General features: G+C 38.8%; 1 protein-coding gene across 4 annotated transcripts in view; it reads right to left on the minus strand.

Annotated features, from left to right (window-relative positions):
• The window catches only part of BABAM2 (BRISC and BRCA1 A complex member 2), a 405,600-nt gene that overhangs the window by 339,414 nt on the left and 39,345 nt on the right, over positions 1-26,841 (minus strand). For all 4 annotated transcript variants that reach the window (XM_036903563.2, XM_036903566.2, XM_036903562.2 and 1 more), the window contains one exon: positions 24,304-24,380. In XM_036903563.2, coding sequence (XP_036759458.1) covers positions 24,304-24,380 — 77 coding nt within the window. The remainder of the gene's footprint in view (positions 1-24,303; positions 24,381-26,841) is intronic.

Genomic DNA, 26,841 nt, shown 5'->3' on the forward strand with positions numbered 1-26,841 from the left:
AAAGTTCTTTGGTTTCGAGGGCAAAAATATATTTTAATGAGCATTACAATGTTGTCTGATGAATAATAAGATGCTATTAATGATAATAGCTATATATCCACTTACCAAGGACATTACCAAAGCAATTGCTACACTAGATAGTAGATTAGATGACATCAAAGGGTCTTTAGCTCTAAAGATAGTTCTTTCACTTCAGTTAATAATTAGAATAACATAAGTACTGACAAATCCGTGTCCCTTATGAGGATCTGTAGCAAGACTTAACAAGTTGAGGGGAGAATATTATATTTTAATTAAATTTGTTTTGATCATATCTAACTTCTTTCAGATCCCTTCTGTTTCATAAAACTAGGTACTTAATATTTAAAGCATAGGCTAAGGTTATCTTTTGATAATTTCACTCCTAAATACACCTTAAGTACATTTAAAATGAAAACCCAATTTTCTCACTCAGAAATACCCAAAGAGTTTAGCAATACTGGTCCATCTTATTACCTTAACCTTTAAATTTTTTTCCCCTCATCTTTCCTATATTATAGAAAAATCATCCAAGTGATTTTGGAAAGTGGTTCAAAACTCTTATTTAATTTACAATCTGATTACAAATTAAACAACAGTTTTTATTATATCAAAAAGATATAATTAAGACAATTAAAGATGTGTAAGGCCAGATAACAGAGGTGAATCATAAAGCATGTCTCTAGGCCAGGGCCTACAAGATAACTTAAGATCATGAACTAACTAGTCTTAAAGAAACACACAGTAAAATAAAACATTTTAAGACTATTCTCTACATCTCAAAACTGAAACTGAGCCTTTTATCTCATAAACCTGATTGACTTCTCACACTATTTTTACCAACATCGTGTTATGAATTTTGCCTCAGCAACAAAAAAAATAAAACAAAAATAACCAACTGGAAGTTGTTACTCCTAAAGTGTCCAAGAGAAATCCACCAAGTGCAAATCTGTCAGTTAATTTCCCAATCAGGTATCAGTGAACTGCCCACCCCTTTCCCAGCTGATGGATAGCAAAAGGTATCAGCATCTGATGTTGTGTTTACCTCCTATCATCAATGCCAATGCTTGTTCTTATCTCCTGCATAACTTTCTCATCCCAAGCAGCTGATTATTCGCATTAATTTGCTCTCATGTGCTTCTACTAGAAGCAGATTGTTACTGTATGGTAATAAAGACGATGTTTATTTCCCAGCATGTTACAGTGGGGAAAGCACTGGGCTTGTACTTGGAAATCTTAGATTTAAGTTCAGGGTCCCTGACTTCCCAGCTATGTGACCTCAGGCTGGTCACTTAGACTGTGAGACCTCCCTTATATATAAAGCAGGGTAACTGACCCTCAGAAAGTTGTTGGGAGATTAGAATGAGGTCATCTATGTAAAAATCCTTTGGAAAATATGGAATGCTATACAATTGTAAATTTCTTCCTAATTCTTAGCTGTATTATACAAAGCAGAAATTTAGGCTGATGTGGCATAGCTTGACACAGACAAGCAACACTTGCCAAAAAATCAGAAGAAATAACCACAGAATGCTACATGGGGGGGAGAAAAACCACACCGATGTTTCTTTCAGTTCTGAGTTCACTGTTCAGCAATGTGACTTTTGCTGGGTGCTTCCATAGCAGGGAACAGAGAGCCAGCAGCAGAACCCGACCAGCACACAAAGAGCAGTCTCGGATGGGGCGCTGTACTTCAGCTGCCACAAAACAGTGCTGGGAGATCATGCAAAAGCCCACTCAGAAACTCTGTGAAAACCAAGCCTTCGCCTGTGGAATTCATGAAAAAAAAAAACAAAACTGCATAATACTTCCTACTGTCAACTAATTCTGAAATGCCCAGCAGCTGGACCAAAAAAGATGTACAAAAACAGTATGAAGGACCCTTTGAGTTCACACATGACAGAGCTAAACAAGTCTAACAATGAACAAATGCAAGTCCCATAATCCACAGAAGCTAAAGTAGGGGAAAATCTACTTTATGAAAAATTAGGATGCTGAAAAATAAGGATGACTAAATTAAAATTCTCCAGGAGTAAATAGAAGAAAAAAATAATGCTGTTCAGCAACAATGAATGAAAAAATAAAAGAAATAAAACTACTACCATAGTAGAAACAGTTAAGGAACATAAACTCTAACCAACACTCACTGAAAATATAAAAAAACAAAAAAAAACAAAAAAAAAAACAAAAAAAAAATCAAAAGTTAGCAACAGAATACAAGCAGTTTTTTAAAGGCAGTATTATCACAGTGACCATTTTTCTGTTTGATAATTTAAGTTTTAGTTGATAATAACAAAAAGATAGAGACAGTCATGCTCCCGTCAGGAAAATTATGCAAGTCAGAAAGAAACAAATCAAGTAGGGTCTGTAAGAGCGAGTTATCTACATGTACAATTTTCAGGGAAGGGGTGAAAAATAAGCAAAACACAAGTCACAACATCTCAGAAGGGACAAGGTCGCTCTAACACAGGAGAAAAAAAATAAAACATTAAGAAATGATTAAATAAAAGCATCTAATAGAGACCAACTGAAACATAGCACAATCCCTTAAAACATAAGGGCAAATTCTATCTTCTGACTGTAATACATGAAGTTTTTGATATACCATGGTTACCCTGTCATGAACATAGTGTGCTTTTAATGAGTATTTCAACAAGGCTCTACAGCATCTCTCTTTTCATACAACATTAATTAAACAATTTCAACAATAAATTAAATATTTTACTAAAGGGAAAACCATCTTAAACTTAAAGGATTCCCAGACTCCTAAAAGTACATTTGGGCATGGAGAATGTAATCCTTCACAAAAACAAACTGACTTGCACGTGGCTGGTGGCCAGACTGCTGGACACTACAGGAAACAAGTCTTTTACACAAGCAGTTCCACCATTCAATTAGCAACACTTGCTGAGCCCTCAATGTGGATAAAAAGTGAAGCTCCATAACTAAAACTGTAGATTTGTTCCCCTCTCCTCTCAAGCTGCTGCTTAAATCAAATTCCCCATATTAAAGGCAGGATCCCTTCCATTTCCCAAAACCACAAACAACTCTGAGTTACTGGAAATCCTAGAGAGTCACGTTGATGTTCAGAACACAGAGGCCACAGTGGCCCAAGGCACTCCCCTGCAGCCAGTCCACCGTGCTTCTTCTGAAGGGCTCAAAGTACTTCACACTGACAATATAAACTATGCACAAATCTCTCTTGAGGAGGGCAGACCATAATGATGAAATGCGAAGCCTCTGTCTTTCCTCCCAGAAGTATCTGTTAAAGGCAAGGAGCTGAAGACCAATCGTCTATGCTGTCTTCAAGACGCTCCACCAGGCAACCAGACCTTCCACCTCTTGGTAGGTAACCTCAACACCCACTTCATCCAAATGTAAATACATAATGTCTACATTCAAATAAACAAATAATACACAAGCACACACATAATAATAGTAGGTCATCAGTGTGCATTCCCTACCCTTTCTCGTCCTCAAAATTTACCCATTTCTTTGTAATCTTTTGTCTTTTCCTCCTCCCTCTGGGGACCATCTCTGTATCTCTGCTCCTAGTACCATCTCTTCTACCTTCCTACAGGCTCTTGTTCTGCTCCTGTTCTTCAATGTCTATTTCTAATTCTAATTACTAATGCTACTTAACAAAATACCCCAAAACTCACAAATGCTTAAAACCACCACCATTATAGGATGCTCACAGATTCTGTGGGACAGAAATATGGGCAGAATGCAGACAGGTGATTCTTTTGCTCCTCTCAGTGTCGACTGAGATCACTCAGGGGTATTCAGCTGGTGAGCATGCTAGTTTGAAGGGTCCCATACGGGTTCCACTCACATGCCCAGTGCCTGGGCTGGCACAGATAAGAACTGCTAAGTGCAGTGCCTACATGTGGCCTCTCCATGTGGTGTGGCCCCCTGACAACACGGAAACCTCAAAGCGCTCAGACTTCACACACAGTGGCTCAGGGCCCCAAGCACAAACACTGCTGCTAATAAGACGGAAGCTGTCTTGCCTTTTATGACCCAGCCTCAGAAGTCATACAGCATTATTTGCATCATGCTCTATTAGTCAAAACAGACACAAGCCCATTCAGATTCAAGGGGATGAAAATTATACTCCAACTATTGAAAGAGTGACAAAGTCACACACAGTATGCAAGAGCATGTGGGACAAGAGATACTGTTGTGACCATCTTTGGGCAACCGCCAGAATCTCCTACTTCACTGACCACTTCCTTTCAGTCTCAACTCATGCTCAGTCAAATCAATTCTTCTTAAAAATGTCTAGACTTAGTGCTGTCCACAGGAGTCTTAGATAAACAAAGAAATATGAGACGGTGTTACAGGCAGGGGTAAAAGAATTAGCAAAGCTTAGGGAGTAGAAAATTAGGCACCCAAGGAATTATGAGTAGACTACACTGGCAGGAACAAGATGTTCAGAAGGGAAAGCAGCGCAGAGTTGAAAATGAAGGTTAGCGACAGACTGTCACAGTAATCTGGTTGAGTGGAGAATGGGGTAAAGAGAAAAGAGAATGCTGGAAAGGTTACGATATTTGCCGAACATGGGAGGCCCTGAAATCCCCTGCCTCAGAATTTGCCCTGAGTAGGTGCTCAATAATGACCACACAGATTGATGAAAGTGCTTTCATAGATAGATGCTTTTCTTTCCTTTCTACAGGAGATGGCCCACTGTGCTCAAGCAGGCAAAAATCTAGTGTTTGAGTGTGATTGCCTGAAACTTGTCTTAACCAAGTATAATGAAAATAGACTTAGAAAAATAGAGAAGGGAGAAATAGGAAGATGAGAACAATTTTTTAAAATTAACTGGAGAAGAAACAACTGCTCTATATCTTAATTGCTTTGTATTCAGATAACCAAATTCTGATGTCAACATTAAGTAGCATTCATTCTTTGTCATGACAGTCTTTGGGCATACTGTCGTCAACAAATTCTATGCCTGACAATCATTTCATGACGTGCTTAGTAGATCCATCTCAAGACAGAATCAAAAGCCCTGCTACTCTCAAGATAAATTCCATGTATTCTTTTCTTCCCAATATATGTACTCATCATTCTACAATAAGAGATTAATCTATTCAGAGTTGTTCTTTACAAGTAAAACTGGTAAGTCCTATTCTAATCCAAGTGCTGGTACACTACTTTTGTGAGTCTTTTTCTGGGTTCCTTATACTCTACCATCTTCCCCACCCACCTCCAATGGTTTCTTTCTAAATATGCATGTCAACCTGGTAGATCACTATAACCTTTCATAGTTCTCTTTCCCTTTCTTCAATGCAGAAACTATGCTGCTCTTTCTCAGACTTTTAGATACCTCCTTGCCCAACTGAACTGCCCAAAAATTAGTCTCCTTCCAATTAACACTTCCCACAAAAGAAATACTCATTTAGTTCCCCAGTTTCATTCATTAACTAACAAGCATTTCCTGACCAGCTACTATGTGGGTCATATAGATCTTAGAGATTACAAGGTTCCACCCCTAGAATTTAACCATCTATTATTTCAGGAACTTCAGATTTGCAATAATCTAAATATTAAATTCTCCTGTGTCTTGAATCCAAACTTCTGCCTTCATGCTATCCTTAGCACAATATCAGGATTTGGGTTGTTTCTAAGATGATACTGCCTGATGTTCATAAACCTCACATAAAATCCACATTCATGAAGCTCACTTTTTTTCCTATAGAACAGCACAATTTATCTTTCCTTTCTCTTCATTCATCTTAAGAACCAGAACACAAAGGAAACCAACAGCTACATTAATGATGTTGAACCTTACAGGAAATGGAGTTTTTATAAAGATGAAAAGAAGAATCAGAAGGAATAGTCTATGCCACAATAGACTGTTAAAGACGCCACTTGAAGAAACTCTTTATGAACAGGTTCTTCTCTTAGACGAACTGGGATAAAGGTAATTCCTATTCTACATAAATAAAATCAAGCTGCCAAAATGTGACTTCTGAGTCATAAGAAAGGAGGACAGTTGCTCACTTTTCTAAATTCCACAATATGGTTCAACCTCTACAGTGTGATAAATTGGAACAATTGAAATAATACTTTTAACATTAAATAGTGAAAATATATGCTTTACAGGGATCTCTGTGTTCCATACAGTTTGAAAAACCCAGTTCAAATACTCAAAGTGAATAGCTTTAATGGGTACTGGTTAAAGAGTAGAAAAATCCCACCACACAGGGAAAGAAACAGAGAAGAAATAACTGGGCAACGACAAGGCCTAAATAATAAGACTGCTCTTGAAAATCAAAGCCCAGAACAAAACAAAACATCTTGATGGGACTCTGAAGACCTAAGCATGACATCATTTCCATGGGGGAAATTTCCACTCATGCACGTACCTATGCTATGGAAAAATGAGACAAGATTTACAAATGATGTCAAAGACCGCTCAAGCTTTTGGCCTACACCAACAAAATGGAAAGGGTAATTTCAAACTTCTACACAGCACTTTTACAATGTGCCAGAGTTTGAAGATTTTTGTTCTTTCAAAGGAAAAAAACAGTGACAAATAACAATAGTGCACTTCCTGGCCTTAGGAAGAGGGAGACAGGAGCTCTCCAGCTGCACTTCCTAGAGAAGTATGCCAGCTGCCTTCTGCAAACTGAGATCAAACTGCCAAGAATTTGCAGGATAGCACTTATGATAGATGACCTAAAATACTGATCTGTTGCAAAGAGGATGTAGTGCAAACCACACAGGAACTGACAGGAAATCAGCCCTCGGGCTGGCACTCACACATTCAAGAAGACTTGGAATCCTGGACCTTTGACAGCCAAATTTCATCATCTTCCTTTGTAGGAAGAGTTACCCTTCAGAGAGAACAGTCAGAAAAATTTTGTACAAAGTGTTTTGGTGCCCATTCCTACTTTATAGCACTGCCCCCTGCCTGAACCAGTTGTTTTCTCAAATGTGTTAAAAATCCATGTAGGTCCTACTGTACTACTTGACCAAAAATCACATGTTTGCTGGTACACACTTTCATCCTCTCAGCCATGAGCCGACTGAATGCCATAAATGATTCACAAGCTGTGATGATGGTAAGAAGAAAAACTAATATTTGGAGTTCACCAAATAATGAGTCATACTCCTGGAAGAAAAGAAATCCTGACAATTGGCAGCACTATGGGATGAAATTTTAAAGATTGTTTTTAACATTAATTCCATACAAGTTGGCAAAAAGAAATTGACTGAGAAACCTGTGATATTTGGTTTACTTCTGCCTTAGAAAAGTCCAGTTCATGCTCCAAGAAAAAGAATGAGTAGGATATCTATTACCTATTCCTAGACTTGCCTTCTGGACTCACTGCTGCCAAGTTACTCATTCTCCCACACAACACTTTCCATACTAATTTTGACCCTTAAGAATCAAAAAGAAGTCTTGCCTTCTTTGTACCCAAATGCCAAAATGGAATCTTTTAGTATTTCACCTTTATAAAGGGAATGTTTGAAAACAGGCCTCTTTGGCTGTGACATCAGTGAGTTCCTGAGGCCTCCAAGGGCCGGAGGAAGCATTCCCAGTCCCTCGCAGTGTTGCTATACTCCTACGGTGCAATCTGGCAATGGCCGCGGACCAAGTCTTTAAAGCTGTTTTATGGTATTTAACATATGGTCATAAATTGCTCAGTGCTCTCAAGAGGGGCTAAATTTGCCACCCCTATTGATGAGAAATGTTCTTATTTATTTAAATTTAGTAGCAAATTGGCACTTCTCCAGATGGAGAGGTTTAGGCATAAGTACAAAAGAAGAACTAACTAGAGATGAGTTGTAACTTTTCTGTTCACTGAATGCAGCCACATCAACGTCGGCTATAGCACCACCAGTTTATCATACAGAAGGAAAATAATGTGAGAAGATCCTAATTTCTAAGGCCCAAGGAAGGGGAAAACATGGGTTTTATTCAGACTGCATGAGATTTTTAATTCCTTTCTCTTTCTCCTCAAGCTAACTCAATTCCCATTTATCTCTCTCCTCCCTTGGTCCTTCATTCCCCCCACAAATCAGATGTACCTGGTCTTTATCTGAATTCCCGTACCTACAAAATTCCCTGGAACTTCGTAAATCCTCTAGCATCCACTGTCTTATTTTGCCGTATTTACGGTTAAGCTGTTTAATTTTTTAATGGCTCCAATTCCCTATCACTAAAGACATAATCCTACTAAAACATTTTGTTCCCTTCCTTTTACAACCTAACCTGTAGCCAAAGAAAGAAGCAAAACAAGGATTTTTTAGGGGGGTGGAGGGGTGAAGGGGTGAGGGTTGTTACTAATTGTATTCATATGAATGGTATCAAGAGGGAAATGTGACGGGTAAAGCCACTACTGGTTTTCTTTTTTATGTTTTTTCAAATATGCAATAGATTATTAACTACAGTCACAATGCTCTACATTACATCCCATGACTTATTTATTTTATAGCTGGAAGTTAGTACCTTCTGATGCCAAAACCAAGAAAAGAACTAGAAGAAAAATACAGAAATACAGCATCAAATATAGATGCAAACATCCTTAAAAAAATATGAATGAATCAAATCCAGCAATATTTAAAAAGGATAATATATAATGATCAAGTGGGATTAATCCCAGGAATGCAAAATTAGTTCAACATTTAAAAATCAGTTTATCATTTTAGCAGAATAAAAGAAACAATGTGATCATCCCAATAGACAGAAAAAAAAAACACTTAACATATTAACACATTCTTTTCATAATAAAAACTCTCCATAAATTCAACTAGATGCGGACTTTCTCAAACTCATAAAGGGAAACTACAGTTGACAATTATACTTAATGGTGAAACACTAAACACCTTCCCCTTTAGACTGGAACAAGGCAAGGATGTATGATCTCCTCACTTTGACTCAACATTGTACTGGAGCCCATTCAGTGCAATAAAGCAAGAATAAGAAATATGAATCATACAGATTGGAAAGGAAGTAGCAAAACTGTCTTTTTCACAAGTGATATGATTGTTTTTGAAGAAAATACCTAAGGAATCTGCAAAAACAGTTACTAGTACTGAGGTAGAGCACGGACATGGGCCAAACATCATGATTACTTTTTCCTGCCTATGATGAAAATGCCAAGATATAAACAGTATAGCAAGAACAGGAGGGACTCCATCTTTGGGCTAAGATCCCATTTTAAAACCCAGGGGGTTAGGAGGTAAAATTCCAAACATATTTCATGGTGATTATCCAACAATCGACCCTGTCCTAAGTTAGGGCGAGTAGTCCTAAATGTTATGTCCCCACTGCTTGAGGGTAACCACTATCTTGGAGAAGAACAGGATCAGTAAATTCCTACACATCTCCCCCACCCACCCACCTTTTGTACCATTCTTGAAAGCCTTCAAAGACAGAATCCTAAACCTTTAGGTGTGCCTCCTCTTTAAGCAAGGTTGCCTGCACAATCCTTTCCTCAAGTGTGTGTACTTTTTGCCTTAAATAAAACCTTCTCACTGCTCACCTTACTGCATTTTTTCTCTGCACCCCTCCAGTGGTAAGCATCTTTGTTACTTCACTATTTCATTCTATTTTCTAGACTTAAGAACAAGTCTTCACTCTCTCTGTCTTACTTCAGACAAGTAGGGACGAGCTACTGAGATCTCTGACTTGGGCTTGCAAGTTCCAGTCACCCTGGTGACCCGGGCAGGACAAAAGCTGTACAGTCACGCTCTTTAGTAGCCTGCCCACAATCTCCTTCCTTTGCTTTGGGAAGTTCCCAGAATATAATCTCACTCCATCCAGTACTCTGAAGCTCCCCCAAAATCCTGGGGTGGTAAGGGCTTAGTTCCCATGCCATGCAGATTCAAGACAACACTGGACACCAGGTCAGAGTTGGCAAGGGATCTGCCCTATGCCAACCAGGAGTTCAGTGAACTTCCCTTTCTTCCCTCTGCTCTTCCTTGCACTCTGCTGCCTGCACAGCTGCTGTCATTCGCTGCGACTCTCACTTTAACGAATTCATTTATTACCTACACTCATCTACTTGTTCAAGAATTCTCTCAGTCAGAGTTAAGAACCCTCCCTGATCCAGGCTGAGGTTTCTCCTAGTACGCAGGGATAGACTTCCCCAGATGCAGCTTCCCAACAACAGAACTGTAAGTGAATTTAAGGACATAGAGACATAAAAGGTCAATATATCAAAGTCAATTGTATTTCAATAGATTAGCAACAAAGAATTAGAAAAAATTCAAAAAAAACCTTACTTATAGTATAAATTAGCCTCAAAAATATATGAAATATTTAGATAAATTTAACAAAATTTGTTCAAGAAGAACTGTTCACTAAATCTACAAAATATGAAAAGAAGACCTATATAAATGGAGAGGTTACCGTTTTCATCTATTGGAAGGCTTGATGTTATTAAACTCTGTAATTGGTCTCCAGATTCACTGCAATCCCAGCAGGATTTCTGTAGACATTTGACAAGCTGATGCTAAAATTTCTATGGAAATACAAAGGATCTAAAATAGAGAGAAGCTGTAGAACTTACACTACCTGACTTAAAGACTTAAGTATAAAGCTACAGTAATCAAGGAAGTGTTGTATTCACGTAAGGATAGCTGTGTCAGTGGAATACAGTGTAAAGTTCAAAAATGAATCCACACTTAAATGGTTAATGTATACATGATTAAAATTAACTCAAAGTGGATCACAGATCAAATATCAAAAGTAAAACTACAGAACTCCTAGGAGAAAATTTCATGACCTTCAGGTAAACAAAGATTTGTTAAGAAGCCAAAAGCATAAATGATTAAAGAAAAAAACTGTTAAATTGGACTTCATTAATATTAAAAACTTCTGCTCATGCAAAGACACCATTAAGAAAGAAAAAAGGAAGCCACAGACTGGGAGAAAATATTGACAAACAAAAAACTTCTTTCTAGACTACATTAAGAACACATAACTCAATAAAAAGACCAAAAACCCAATCAAAACATTGAACAAAAGATTTGAACACATAATTCACGATACAAGATATATGAATAGCCAATAAGCACATGAAAATGCAAATTAAAACTACAATGAGATACCACACATATCCACTAGAATGGATGTAATTAAAAAGACCAATAATATCAAATGTTAGTGAGAATATATAGTAACTAGACTGCTCATGAAGTGCTAGGAGGAATGTAAAATAGTATGACCACTTTGGAAAACATTTCAGCCATTACTTACTAAGTTAAATATATACTTAGCTTAAAAGCAACAATACCTCTAGGTATTTATCCAAGAAAATGAAAACATATGCACACACAAAAAAACCAAAAATGTAGTATCAGCTTTTATTCATAATAGGCCAAAAACTGAAAACAACTCAATAGATGTGTGAGGTGAATGTGATAACGACTACACTATGGAAACTAGTCTGGAAACAACTCAATAGATGAATAGATTTTATAAAGAAAAAAAAAAGCCCTGTGGTATATATCCTTACAATGTTACACTATTCAGCAATAAAAGGAACAAAGTAATGAGACAAAGTATAATACAGATGAATCTCAAAAACATTTTGCTGAATAAAAGAAGTCATATGCCAAAAACAACATACTATAAGATTAATTTATATAAAATTCTATAACAGGCAAAACTGTTTTATAGTTTGAGATGATTAGGCTCATGAGTTCAGGGAATGGTGGTAGAAGGGACTGACTTGTGGAGGGAAGGAAATGTTCTTATCTTTGGAGGATGGAAATGTTCTATATCCTGACTGTGGTATATAGTTACACAGGTGCTTACAACTGCCAAAATGTATGGAATGATACACTTAAAATGGATACATGCTATTATACGTAAATTATACCTCAATAAAGTTCATATTAAAAAAAGCCAGTGCTCAACTTAGTTTAGCAATTGTATCTATCAGTCGGTTTTTAATAAACTATAATCAGCATAAAGCCAGATTATATAGTTATCTATTAACTAAACTGACTTCACAAAGTTAAGTCAATAATATTAGTAGCTATTCTTACATTTTTCCTAGGATTCCATGAATTCCAAGAAAATAAAACATTCGGAAATACCAGGACAAAGGAGTCCTCAAAATCTAAGAGAGAGAGAATGTGTAATCCACAAAATTAGCACTTCTTGCTTGCCTTTCAATGACGATTTTTAGAGCATTCACTAAATGAAAGGTGACCTGCCTCCCTAATTAGCCTCTAAAAATACCTTGAATGCTAGATAATAATAATCTTTAAGTAAATGAATCTTTTAAAAAGATAAAAATAAAAGTAAAAGGAGCTATGCTACCAAGGAAAATTATAATGCCTCTCAGCACGATGCAAAATACTAAGTTACTGGACACAGTGTCCAACTTTTTACTTAGTTCAATTGTTATAAGTCACAGTAAAAATGATTAACTCCTACTCCTCTTGCAGGTGATCTTGGAAACTAGAAGAGAACTGGCCAAGGAGCTTTATGGAGAGCACATCCTTTAGAGGGGCAAATTTGTTAGTGAAACGAAGAACCAAATATGCCACAGAACATTCAGGCTATTTAATGGTTTCCTTGATCTATCCCACTGAAGCCAAAAACAGTGTGAACAAAAGCAGAAACACGAAAGGCAGGGTATTTGAGAAGTACAATAAGCAAATCAGGTGTGTAGGCTTTCAACTTGACTTGCTGTCAGCTAAGCCCCAAAGGGGGAGAAGGAGCCTGGCCGGCTGGAATGGCCAACTGAAATGAAATGGCCTTGAATGCTAGGCTGAGGGATTCAGTTACTAAAATACTAAACTTGGGGGGAAGGGTTGAAGCATAAAGATTACTCAATTATTTTCCAAGCAGATTATTTAATTTACACAAGAAATTTTATATAAAATAAATGCCATCCCAACAAAACCGCCACTGCTACAGCCACTGCAGCCAGCCTTTGAACCCACTGACCAAAGTTCAAAATATAAGGTATAATAACAAACCAAAGTGCAAAATTCTTTTACATAAGATTAAATCAACAGAACCTTCAGCTGATGCAACAACCATCCCCTCAACACCACTGGGTCCTTCAGGTGCTACCAGTTTGGTGTCTAGTTTCTGTGCCAAGCCCCTGAGTGTCTACACAGTGCTGCACGAGAAAGACCCTAGGACAAAGAGCATTCTGAGCTTAGAATATGGCCAGCTAAAACAAAGTAATCTGTGATAGACCAGAGATGCAAGAAGTACTGTACCTATGCGCACATATGCACACACACACACACGCACATGCACACGGAGCAGTCAAATTACTTAAGGAGATGGGATCCAAATGAACTTGAATTACAAGATTCAGTAAAGGAGAAGTTCTGAAACACTATTAGCAAGGTGTCTGTAAAAAATCTTTGTATGTGTTTGGCCACCATTTATTAAAATGGTGCATTCCATTTAAAAGAGCAGTTCTGAGATTGGTTTCATTTTGTTGTAATCACTCTCCCAAAAACACAAATTTAGTGACGTAGTATCGAAGCCTTGGAGATGAACAGGAATTTTACACTGCTCCTATGAGGACATGGGAGACGATGTATTACTCAAATTATAATAGTTTTTTTTTTTTTTTACTTTTTCCTCTGAAAAAAATACTTTTCCTCTGGGAAAGTCTTTCAACTTCAAAACCTTTGGAGATAGTTTTTGGCATGACATCTTCAGTTTGTTGCAAATGGCTTTGAAATATTCATCGTTCTTCTCACATGATAAACAATAGTATTACTTCTATTGTTAAAAATGAAGGGCAAATGTCTATAATTTCATTTGGAAGCTCTTTAGAAAGAATTCCTGACATGGTGTAATAGATACCTCTCTGGGTACCTGCCCAGCCCATGCTTATCATTTGCTAAAACTGGTCTCTAGTAACCAAGCTGAAAATACATGACCCAGAACTACTGACCATATGACTGGATCACAAGTGGACATGCAGTCCCTGCTGCCAATCAGATCCTCTCCCCCAGGAATTTAGATTCAAAGATCATAGGCTATCTCTTGGTGGCCTTGCAATGAGTCACCATGTAGGGGCCTCAGCCACTTCTACTCTGTTTGAGGAGAAACAGAGAAATTGGTGGGGGAATACAGTAACAATAGAATATGTTGCAGGAGACAGACACAAACAAGGATACAGAAGCTGACTGGCTACTATGGTGTCACCATCCTTCCCAACACTGGTTCTAGACCCTCTGTAGCCTGGCTATTCTTCCTGCCCTTGGGCACCATGGAATTCATTTAATCCCTTACAAAGACAAACTCTAATTTATATTTGTTCCAATGGGTTTCTCATAACCAAACAGTCTCTGATTAACATAAATTGTTAGTATGAAAAATAGAAATTTGAAACAAAAATAATTTTAAATTTGAAAACAATGTTAGCAGACCACTTGATTTACTGGCACAGGCTTGCTTGACATAACTTAAAATATTTCAATAATTCCTCTTTACAGTTACGTAACTAGCACTATTCAACAAACTTGCAAAATTGAAAATACTTCAGAGTTCTGTTATTTCCTTACCAAACTTTATCATTGGCAGGTCCAGAGAATGACCATGGTTCATTCATCTCACTAACATTTATTGAGTCCCTCTAAATGCCAGGTAATAAGCTAGAGACTGGAAATAGAAGAGCAAAACAGTCTCACTCTCTGCCCTATTTAAACAGGATCCACAAAAACATCAACACAATAATTTCTTCAAGAGGTAAGTACTATAGAGCATGACTAGCATGGATATTTTAACAAATATGTATTTATATGAAGTTTATTGATCCTCCTCTGTGAATTTAACTAGTAGATTTCACTCATTTTAGTGGCACCATCCTAAACCATAACATGCATTTTATTTAAATAATCTTCATTGCTGAAGATTCACTTTTCCAATAATGTTTAAGTAAGTACCAGTTGTCTCTTCTATATGGGTGAAATTCAAGTACTTTTCTTTAATTCAGATATCCTTTTATATCTTCCATTAGAATCTTATACAGACTGGCAACTGTTTTACTGCTAAGCACTTGTCCCTTAACATTAAAAAAACTGAGGGAACAATAACATCATTCCTCATATACTGTAATCTTCTAGATTTTATTTCAATTATTTAATTTTGAATCTATTCTGTAGGAATCAATTCACAAATTCATGGGTAGAAATATGCCCTGTCTCCCGTTCTCATTAACTGCACAGTTTCCTTTATTCATAGGTGAAACATTTATAGAAGAACTGTTTTCTAACATATAAAATATTCTGAAATATAAATTTTAGTTACATGTTATTTTCATTAATATGCTTTGCAATGGCAAGGTAAAATATATAAATAGAAAATTGATACAGACTCCAAACATGGAAGTACTATTTTCTTCCTGCTTTCTGCATCGTGAAGAGCAATGTTTCAATTATAAATCCCTTGTATAATAAATAACTTCTTTTGAAGCAAAAGACTGATACAAGTAACAGAATGCCACATGCTTTAGAACACTATACTGCAACCAACAAAAATCTGAACACTTAAGATTCATTGATTCATACATACATTCATTCTGTTCCTTCAACAATGTTTGAGTATTTTCATGTGCTAGGCACTAAAGATATAGTTTAATAAACCAAGCAGTTTCTATCACTAACTTCACTGAGCTTAAAGTTACAAAATAAAATTACTATAAGCGCCAAATACTGTGATTCAGCCTCAGTTAAAATTATAGTTTATACCACACGCCACAAGTTTTCAATGGCCTTTAATGAGTAATTTTAGATTTAAAAAGGTTGTTTATATAAACAGTTTTGAGATTGTAAAGCACTGAGTTAGCCATTATGTTCTGCTTAGAAAGATAAAAGAGAATATTTACCTAGCAGTTACCATAGAACAGAACTTAAATCTACACTTACTCAGCTCTTGTTATCATAAAATTAGATTTCATTCTAAGCGTTTCTTAAATAGGGCAAAGAACTTTTCTGTTTGCTATCACAGTTATTTTCTAAGGACTGTTAAGCTATATATACTTTCAATTATGTATGTTTCAGAAAACTACATTTGCTAAAATGTTGGTTATAGAGAATAACCATAATTTATCTAAAGATCAGTATTATGTTAACTGTAGGAGCTTGAACTCAACCACAAATCTTGTCATAATAAACTACTGTGACTTGATCAATATTGGATACAATAGAATTAAAATTATAAAAATTGATGGGTATGTAAAACTCTTCAGCTTTGCAAGGTTTTTTTAAGTAAAATAATGGAGTGGAAAAAAAAAGAAGAAAATGGAGTGAGTCTAACAATTTAAAAGCAATGCAAAATTTACTATTCTCTCAGAGGGAAAAACAGACTTACAAATTCATGATTTGCCATGAATGAATTACTCTTTTACAATTTATTTGGTTGACACAGTAAGTTATCTACTTCCAGTAACTTCAAACTATGCAGAGTTAACCCTATACTAATTATTGGGGTTAATAAAATATCTGAGTGTTCTACATTACTACTACTATCAATACATCATGATTCAACAAACTCTTTTAGAAACATTTATGAAAAACTGGAGACAATTTTGAAATAATTTTAAAATAAGAAAAAAAAATTACTTTTAAATAACTATGGCCTAAACATCATAAAAATTAAGGAAAGAAAATAACCTTGCTAATAATCACTGACATGAACAAAATTATATGGGTTGATTCATAAAACACCAGTCCAGTCAAGATGGTTCAACTGATCTTCTCTTGAGTTGTAACTATATGTTCACAGGGTTTATTTGTTTTGATTTTCTTTATGAAAATATTTCAATTTCTACACTGTCAGGGAAAAGTGACTTATGTTTCATAATTTATATAGTTGATATAATTATCTTTGATGATTCTATCACATTTTCACATATATTGAAAAACAATCTCCATTTGGAAACTTAAAGGGGTTATAGTTTGGTCTCCATTTTGAAGCACTGGAGTACCTCACCAGGCACCACTTTGAGAGTTTTTCAGATAATTCTTTAAAGAAAGAGCAAAATGGCACCTTAAACATTATACTTTCTCAAAGCCTGGACAGAATTTGTACATTAACACCACTTTGCTCTAGTCTATTAAATCAGATCTTTTCCTACCTCTGTACCTGAAAGGAAAGGCGCGACACACAGCAGCAATTCACCGGAGAATTCCGCTTTATTAGGGAAAGGTGCTGGGTTATATAGGAAGGGGCATGGGGTGATTGTGGTGTCACTTCTACGGGGCTGGTGGCTATTGGCTAGGTGCTGGGATTAGGGGGGCGAGGGGTGATTGGGCTTCAGGTGGCGCCGGCGGGAACTGAGGACCTGGAAGAGAAGCAGGAGGTTCGCCATCTTATGGGTGGGGGCCCTTCATTCCCCCCTTTCTCCTCTATGGGGTTGTGGACGTTGCTTTCTCTCTGACTGCTTCCTGCTGAACGGGGGCGGAGAAGGGAGTGAGGGCTTGAGAACTGGGAGGAAAGGGTTGATAGGACTCCCCACAGTAAGGACGAGTAGATGTGGACTTCTTCAGGTTGGAAATCAATGAAGGTTCCCTGTAACCATAGGTCGAGGACTTGTTGATTCTAATGGTGCCAAGAGGATATGGGTGTCAGGAGCCAGGCGTCTGCGGCCATTGTTTCCAGGAACAGTTTCCAGCGGAGAGGGGTCCATCTCAGCGTGTGGTGAGGAGGTTATGTAAGGGTGAGGGATCTTCTGTGGCTAAAAGCTGGTAGTTCCTGAGTAAAAGCTGGTTGAAAGTTTGATTAGAGATTTTACCAACTTGGGATTTGATAAACTTTACAAGGCAAGAAGAGACAGGCGAGGAGAATGATTATTATAGGGCCTGCAATGGGCCAAAGCCAGGTAAGGAAGGGGTTTGTTAGTATTGAAGAGAACGGGTTGGAGGAGTAATACTGTGGGTACCGGGAGTTACCCATGTAGTGAATGATGCAAGACTTGTAGGGACATTCTTGGCAGGTGTCTGGCCATCGCCTGCAACAGGCTTGTTTTTGGTCATAGAGGAAGCAGAGGTAGGGAGAATAAAGGTAGCTGCTAGTGAACAGTTCGGTGGAGGGAGGAAAGTGGAGGTACAAAGGCTCGGAGCAGCCTTTCAGAGGGCAGTCTGATGTGGCAATGAGGGCAGTAATTTTTGTTTGATGCTGTGTGTAAGTCTGTCTGACTTTGAATCGCCATACAAAGGAGGCTGGGGTGGCGGGGAAGACAATAGGAATGAGGAAAAAAAGTGAGAGAGAGCGAGGGAGCAGTAAAGGAGGAAAAAGTCATGATTCGGGTCTGGATGGCAAAGGGGGTGAACTGGATTTTGGAGGAAAGAGGACAGTAAGGTCAGGAGTCTGGAGGGAGGGAGAGTCTGTAAACTTTTGTAGGTTAAGAGATCCTTTAGGTGATGTGGGGACAGAATGGTAAGGGGCGCCCCAAATGTCAGTTTATGAGCTTCCTTCTGCAAGAGCTGTCCAGCGGCTAATGCCCGTAGGCAGGGGGCCCATCCCCGAACTGTGGGGTCTAATTGCTTGGAAAGATAAGCTACTGGGGCAAAGGATGGGCCATAATGTTGGCCTAGGACTCCTAGAGCTTGACTGGACCTCTCATGAATGTATAGTGAGAAGGGCTTCCACAAATCAGGAAGATGGAGAGCTGGGGCTTCCACAAGGGCTCCACGGAGCTTAATGAAGGAGTGTCGGGGTGAGGAGGATAATGGTTCTTCAGGGGGGCCCTTGCTGAGGTCGTATAGGGGTCTTGCCAACAGGGAGAAGTTAGGGATCCACGCTCTAAAATACCCAGCCAGGCCTAGAAAGGAAAGGATTTCTGTCTTGGTTTTGGGAACGGGCAGGTCAGAGAGGAGCCGTTTTCTGTCTAAGAACTCGGAGGGAGTTTCCTCCCTCCTTTGAATTACGTCTTGGAGCTTTTGAAAATTGACTACTTTACGAGCTGCCTTTTTCAGACGTGCTATTAAGCAGGAGGCGAAAATATCTTGAGAGCGGAGACCCACGGCGGTGTTATAATCCCAGTGTGGGTCTTGTTCGGGGACAGCAGTGGGGCCAGGGGGATAGGTGGGGTCAGTCCTGTGGGTTTCGGTGGCGTGCGTTTGGGCAAAGTCCCAAACTCATCTACGCTCTTCAGGAAGGAGGGTATTAGCCAGGAGCATGAAAATGTCATGATGTGTGAGGCTGTATGACTGGAGGGTCCATTGAAACTCCCTGATATATGTCGTGGGATCAGTGGAAAAGGAACCTAGGCGTTTCTCAAATTGGGTTAAATCTCCTAAGGAGGAAGGGACGTGAACGCACACGATGCCTTCAGATCTTGCTACCTCCCAGAGGGAGGCGATAATTTTGGGAGGCCCTCAGGACCCAGTCTGAGGGGGACTGAAGGATTCAGGCTCAGTCTGTGGGGGAGAAACAGGTGATGGGGGCAAAGACGGAGGAGGCTCCTGGAACTTAGTTAGAGGGGGGCTGAAAGGCTCAGGCTTGAACTGCAAGGGGGGTGAGGTGGGGGAGGAGATGGTGGTGGAGGAAGGGGGAAGGGCTGTTGTAGGAGAGGAGGGGGAAGGGAGTGAACGGGAGGCTTCTGCGGGGGAGACGGCTTGCAGGCTAGGAGAACTTGGGGGGAGGGGGGGAGGCGGCGGTGGCGAGGGGGGCGGGGGGAGGAGGCGGAAAGCTTCCGTATAGGGAATCTCCTTCCATTTTTTCAGGCGCTGGCAGTAGTTAAAGAGATCGCGAGTGATGTTAGGATCAAGAGTTCCCCCTGCGGGCCGTTGGTTGTTATTGTCTAGGGGGCATGTCGGCCAATCTTGGGAGCAGTGTCTACGGAGAAGTTTTGGTTTTATATCAGGCGTCAGGGAGAGGGTGGCTAGATGCTTGGGCAGGCATTCAAGAGGTGAGCTTCCAGGGAGGGATGAGGAGGCTCCCGTGGCTAAAGGACAGAGAAGGAGACAAACAGGGGAAGACGAACGGAGATCCTCGGACTGGGAGCAGACCGCAAGGAGACAAAGGGCGTCCCCGATGATCCTTGGGGGTCTGCGGAAACTCGTATACGAGTCGGTTTCTTAGGAGGTGTGGGTCGTCACCCAGACTTCTCTAAGAAGGGAGAGTGCCGGAGTCTGAGGAACCTAGTACTAGGAGTTTTCGGGGGAAGGAATTTTCGGCGGAAGGAACGTAAGGGGGGGGAGGAAGGGAGTGTTTTCATCCGCAAAGGAGTCACCTCGTGTATGGCTGTTGGAGGGGGGCCTGAGGGTCCCCCGCAGCCGTGAAGGCCTAAGGCGGGGAGAGTTCCCTCCTCGTCCCCGAGCGTCAGGGCCTTGCCGGACGATCACGGTCAATGGTGCTGCGATAGCTCGGGGAAGAGCGGCCCACTCCGGGGGAAAACTTACCCAAAGGCCAGAGAGGAGTGGGGAGTGTGAGGAGCCAGCGCCGGAAAAAGAGGACGAGGGCAAGCTGCTGCTGGTGTCGGGGGAAGACGGGGCCCAGTTGGGGTGTCCCGTCTCCCGGGTTTCGGTCCAATGAAAGGAAAGGAGTGACACACAGCAGCAATTCACCGGAGAATTCCGCTTTATTAGGGAAAGGTGCTGGGTTATATAGGAAGGGGCATGGGGTGATTGTGGTGTCACTTCTACGGGGCTGGTGGCTATTGGCTAGGTGCTGGGATTAGGGGGGGGGGCGAGGGGTGATTGGGCTTCAGGTGGCGCCGGTGGGAACCAAGGACCCGGAAGAGAAGCAGAAGGTTCACCATCTTATGGGTGGGGGCCCTTCAGTACCCAGTGCCATACCCTGGCTCTACCACTAAATTTAATCATTATATGGCCAACATCCTTCAGAAAGCCTTCCTAAGTAATGCCAAGAATTTCAGAAGGAAAAAAAAATCTCATTCTTCCAATTCAATGAACTTATAGTTTCCATAATCAATTGCCGTTTCCTTTTATGTGACTGTGGGCTGCTTAAGGCTAGGATCTTGACTTACTTTAATGTGCAAGAACCTCAGTATATAAAGTTTATTTATTATTCAATGGTTATAGAGCATTCTATGGCCTAAATTAAGTCCCTAGTACAAAATGATTATATTGAGCAATAGCTTGATAGGACATAATTAACTTACACAGTGAATACCAGTCCAAATACCCTAATCACCAATGTTATAAGAGGTTTCCTATGAAAATCTTAGTAATGAGACAACGTAGAATATTAGTAAATGCTTTCTAACATAAACACTTGGAGCTGAAAAGTTCCTTGTGAAGTCAAAAGCTAATCCTTGTCTCAAGGCTGTGGACTGACCACACACATTTACTTTTCCCTTTTAAGACCCATCCTCCCATTAAATGATAGTGAACAAACAGAAAGATAAAAAGCCAAACAACAGGAGGGTAAAGAGGAAGGGAAGAGAATAGTAGTCAATAGATGAGCAATTTCAACAAATTCCTGGAAGCAGAATACAAACGGAGGCATAATACTTGATGAGAGAGGGCAGAGAAAGCTTTGGCTGCAATAATAAAAAGAAGAGGCTACTGATGAGGAAGAAGCCATCTGTCCGAGGAAGCCCATTAAAACCTGTAGCCATCCAGTTTAAAGAGAGGCCAGAATGAGAAATCTCTCTAAGCACAAGAATTTAACTAATACTCCACAGGAAATAGTCTATAGACTCACCCCCCAAAGATGGCATATTGGCCAGATGTGTATTCCAAGGAAAAAACACAGGGCATTTTCTAAAGAAATAGAACTATTTGGGGGAAAGCTAGAACAGTTGAACTCCAATGTATGATACACAGAGGCTCCTCATACTAACAGCTAGCCCACCATGAACCCACACACTCAATAAGCCCTGCTCAGAAATCCAGAGTTTCATTTTTTATTGTCTGTCTTAAATATAAATGGACAACCAAAAACCACTTTTTATTTGAGGAGAAACTATGGAATAACAGAGGGAGAAAAAAGATGATAAACAAAAATATAACTCCTGGAAAAAATTTAAGTAATTCAGAAAAAGAGAAGAAAACTTAAAAAAAAAACCTCTAAATTCTTTAAAAAGCTTTGAAGATACTATATTCATAAATTAGGAACAAGAAGTTGTGAGAGAGGAACAGAGAGCAAGAGCAAGAAAGAGCTCTTAGAAATTAAGATACTTAATTATACTGTGGTAATAAAAAATTCTCAGAAGGGCTCCAGGTAAGGTAAAAGGAGTGGCATGTGAGCAAGCCATCTGACTGAGTCCCAGCAAGATAATCATTTCTTGTTTATCAAGAAGTAAAAAATCCAAAAGAACAATAAAGGTAGATCCCACAGTGGTAACTGCAGGAACAAGCCTGCCGAGCAATCATTCAAGTCATCTATAGACAAAGCACAGAAGACAGCTAAAGATTTCGAAGAGACCTAAGTTATCAATCTTGACAATGCAAAAGGAAACTAACACAAGACAAAAGTTTGGAAGTGAAGGAAGAAGAATGGAAGGAAGGGCAGGAGCTAATTATCTTCATTTTATAAGGTAAGGAGTCAAAAGGCACTATCTATGATTAATGGGAAACTAAATAAAAGTATACGCAATGCTCATTATTATTGCCTAGATGTTGTGTTTAAATAATCACAGTGCTGTGTGCCACGCACTTACTAAGAATTTTTAGGGGCTGTTCATTTAATTGTGCAATACAATGCTTAAAGTAACCCTTAAAAAATTACGAAAAATTTTAAAGCTACAGGATAACCAACAGAGGAACCAAGAGTAGGGATATGACTTCATTACTGGGGAGAAGAGAGAAACAGTGCAATGAAAATAGGCTGATGCCTTATGTATCAGAGCAGGAAGCCAGAAGATAATATCTAAACTTGATAGAGGCATGAGCGTATTATTTAGATATATGGAGATCATCCACACAAAAACTAAACACTGAAACAAATTACTTTTAAGTGGTTCCCTTGGGAAACAGGACTAGGATTAGGGAGATGTGGGACAGAGGGCTAGTGCTTTCATATATAAAAAATTTCTGAACTATGTATTTTTAACGTTGAAAATGATTTACTTTGATCATTTCTTTTATATTTAGTTAATTTTTTTTCAAAAACAGTAGCAATGTACTCTGTCTCACTACCTCAGGTAGGTGAAATTCTTATGTATTTTAGTGGTTTCCAGAGAATGTTCTAATAATGCAAGGTTAACAAATCAGCATGTCATAATTTTTCACTTAGTGCTGCATTTGGTAAATTAATATAAAGCAATTCTACAGAATACCAAGGTGTGGGCCCTCCTGGCCTATAATGACAAAGCACACAGTCCATGGTCTGAAAGGCACTGTTAACTCTTCTGTCCCATCTTTAGCATCTATGTTCTTTACTCCTCTTTTTAAGAATGAAACACTTTAACACTCCGTTCACTACAAGGACAAGTTCAAGGGAGAAAATTCTTGATGAGATTGATGCTAACCAATCAAAGCTTCCATCATTTCCCTACTAGACTATAGCTTCAGCACTGGTCATAGGAGCAGAGAAGCATGGACACAACCTAAGCTGTGGTAGATGGTGGACTAAATTCACAGCAGACTTTGCATACTCTTCATCAAGGTCACAAACCAGTGAACCAAGAGCTCAAGCCCACCCCCAAACATACTTGGTTAGGCCTATGTTTTGTTTTTAAATTTGAAAAAGTAACCAACATCTAAAACTGACAGAATTCATATCAAAGTTCAGATTTCCACCTTCTCCCAGTAAATCAGTAGAAGCAGTCCCCTCAAGACAAGGTACCCCAATTTGCCACACCTAGTCCACTTCGCTCATTTATGTTACCAGTCTGGCCCTTGTAGCCATTTGCATTTCTGACCCTATTTATAAAAGAGAGAAGAACAATGTTGACACTCCTAACCTGAGCCAAGAATCTTTGAGGCAGGACTCCTATACCCAGGTGGCAATCAGGAGTACATCAGTGACAATGATTCCTGGCAGCAGTGGTTCCAGAAGGGAATTAGCGAGAGTGGTGGACAGCAGCCATTCCTACCTAAAAACTGTTCCTAAATAGTCAGGAATTTTAAAGCAGAGCACTCTCTTTATTGAGCACACTCATGTAAGATCTGCCAATGGAGGAAGAAAAAAAATACAAGAATTACTGCACATGCCTAAAAGTTAAGAATTTCAGTGCATGCCTACTTGACCAAAACTTACTCTCTGCCAACTGCCTTACTTTGAATAGAACCAAGATTGAAAGACAAATTTTTAAAAAGTGGTAAATCCTAGTAATAGCATCTAAAATCCAGAAATAAAAACAAAAGCATAAAGTCCAGTAACTAGCACTATAATCTACATTTTTAGTAAAGCAGTCATCATTTACTTACATTTTAATGTTTCTCCAGCATATGGTATATGAAGTTTAAATCGGTCACAGTTGGGTCCAGGAGTCAATGATGTGCAGCTTTAAAAAAAAGAAAGGGAAGAGGAGATTTTTTTAAAGCCCCACATAATCATATTTAGTGAAATAAATAAAATGTGATCCTTACAAATAAAAGATTAAAGCATTGGCTTATAGAATAAAATAAAAGCCCTTAATGGTCATGGGGCCAAGACAATAACACTTGCCCTAAAATAACTCATTCATCTCACAATAAAACTTACATGCATTCTGACCACAAACACCAACACGGCTTTGACTTTTCTCTCAAAGAAGTACATCTCGACCTTTCAAATAGGTATCATCCAAAAACAAGTTTGTAGTCTTTGATGCCAAGAATTTAAGAGTAGCTTTATGGTCATATTTTCAATATAGATTCTTAGCTTTTGCTCAGTTAGTACTAAAAAGAGCCCACTTTGGGCCTTTTTCTGGTACCAGGTGGTTTTCTTTCTTTCCCCAAAGGTGAGGCACTTCCTCTAGATTTGGCACCCGTAACTTACATCTGCAGGAAGGCACGATGCACTGGGCTGCTTCAGATAAAATGCAAATTTACAAGGGGGTAAGTTAGTCACCCAGTTCTCAACAGCTTGGTTTTTTTTTTTTAATCTATTACTTCACAGAGTTATACAATGTTCTTTGTTCATTACCCAGATTAACTTTACAAGCCATTTTTCATGATCTAGCAAGTCGTAACTTCAACTGCATAACAGCACTATTGGCTTCAGAAATTAATAAAATATTAATAGGAGTCAACTGAGAAAGTTACATGTCTTCAATTAGTTAAAAAAAAAAGTGAGAGTTTTCATTTGTAAAGTAAAACACAAAGGCTAATTTTCTTTTACAATTCCAAAACTGGCTATGAAGCATTTCCAAAAAAGTAGTTTAAGGAATGGGAGCATTGTTGGATAAATGTACAACTTCCCAAAAATGGCCTTTGAAGGGCAACAGTCATTTAAAAATAAATTTAAGGAGTACTGGCTTTAAAAATGTAACACAGACCTCATATTAGATTTACTATACTTTTTCCCAAAACTATTCGAATGAAAGAGAAAAGAACCAGACAGAAACTTGAACTCAGATGTATTTAACATAAATCACTAGGCTAATTTCCTTTTATCTTTAGGGGCCAATCAAAACACCAGTTTATAAACAAAACAACAAAGTTGCACTAATAATTGGCATAGTAACCTATTTTAATTTCTCACAGGTTTTAAGAAACCATCTCCTTTACCTTTCAATATAAAAAATTCTTCAGGCCACATTTTATTAAAGGTACTTTTAAATTATTTCCCCTATCATATAATCTTTTCTAGCCCACAGCAGTTATTTGAAAACACTCTAGGAAAACACATTACAAAATATAATCTAAGAATGGTTTCTTTCATATTATATTCAACTAGTGATGGTTTAAAAAAAAAACACCATTCACAATGAAGTGTCTCTTTGGGGCTTGAAAATCAAATTATGTATCTTACATAGTTTAACCACTGAAGTTATTAATAGAACAGGAAATCCTCAGGACTAATCTGTTTCTAGCTTGTTTGAGTAACTTAGGCCTTCTTCAGTGTGAAATTATATTCTTAATTATTATGTTTACTGTTAGGCCACATTTTATATTATTTACTTAATGCTTTAACCAGGACTAGGAAAATGCATTTGTGCTTGTCCCTTCACCTTCCTCCCTTACTATGTGAATGGCTGGTACTGGCCATCTCAGGGTATTAAAAAGTACATTTCTCCATCTGAGCAATTCATTCACTGAATTTTTTCACTGAGATAAGATTTATTGAGCATTTTTCTATGTGTTAGAATTACAGGGTAGACAAGACAGACAAGATGTACAGTCTCACGGAAACTTAAATTCTGGTGAGGAAAAAAGAAATGATAAACAAGAGACATATAAAGAAGGTCTAAGATTGCTGAATGTTATAAAGACAGTAAAACAGAGTGCTGCAATGAAACAGGAGTTACTTTATTCTGGAAGATGGGGGGAAGACCTCTGGAGGAGGTGAAACCTGAACCCTGACAACGGGAAGGGGCCCCACCACACAAAGTTTTGGGAAAGAGCATTCCAGGCAGAGGAGGCAGCTGGTGCAAAGGCGTGAAGGCAGGAACAAGTTTAATGTATCTGGGGGAAGGAATCTTGATAAGCCCAGCCAATGTGGCTAGGGCAGCTGAATGAGGGAGAGAAAAGCAAAAGATAAGAACGAAGGCTTAGCAAGGAACAGATCACACAGAGCCTACAGGCAGTGGCAATTAATTTGGGTTTTATTCCTAGCACAAAAGAGGATTTTAAGAAGAGTAATATTATCTGATTCTACGCTTTTAAAAGATCACCCTGTCCACTGTATGCGAAAAGAAATTGTAAAGAGGTAAAACAGCAGTAGGGAGGCCAGGCAGGAGCCTATTTCAGGCAAGAAAGATGATGGTTACTTGGGACAGGGGAGCAGCAGGGGCAATGGAGTAAAATGGGTTTACTCAACAG

Source organism: Manis pentadactyla, chromosome 2 (genome assembly GCF_030020395.1).
Source record: "Manis pentadactyla isolate mManPen7 chromosome 2, mManPen7.hap1, whole genome shotgun sequence".
In the NCBI taxonomy this organism is placed as follows: Eukaryota; Metazoa; Chordata; class Mammalia; order Pholidota; family Manidae; genus Manis; species Manis pentadactyla.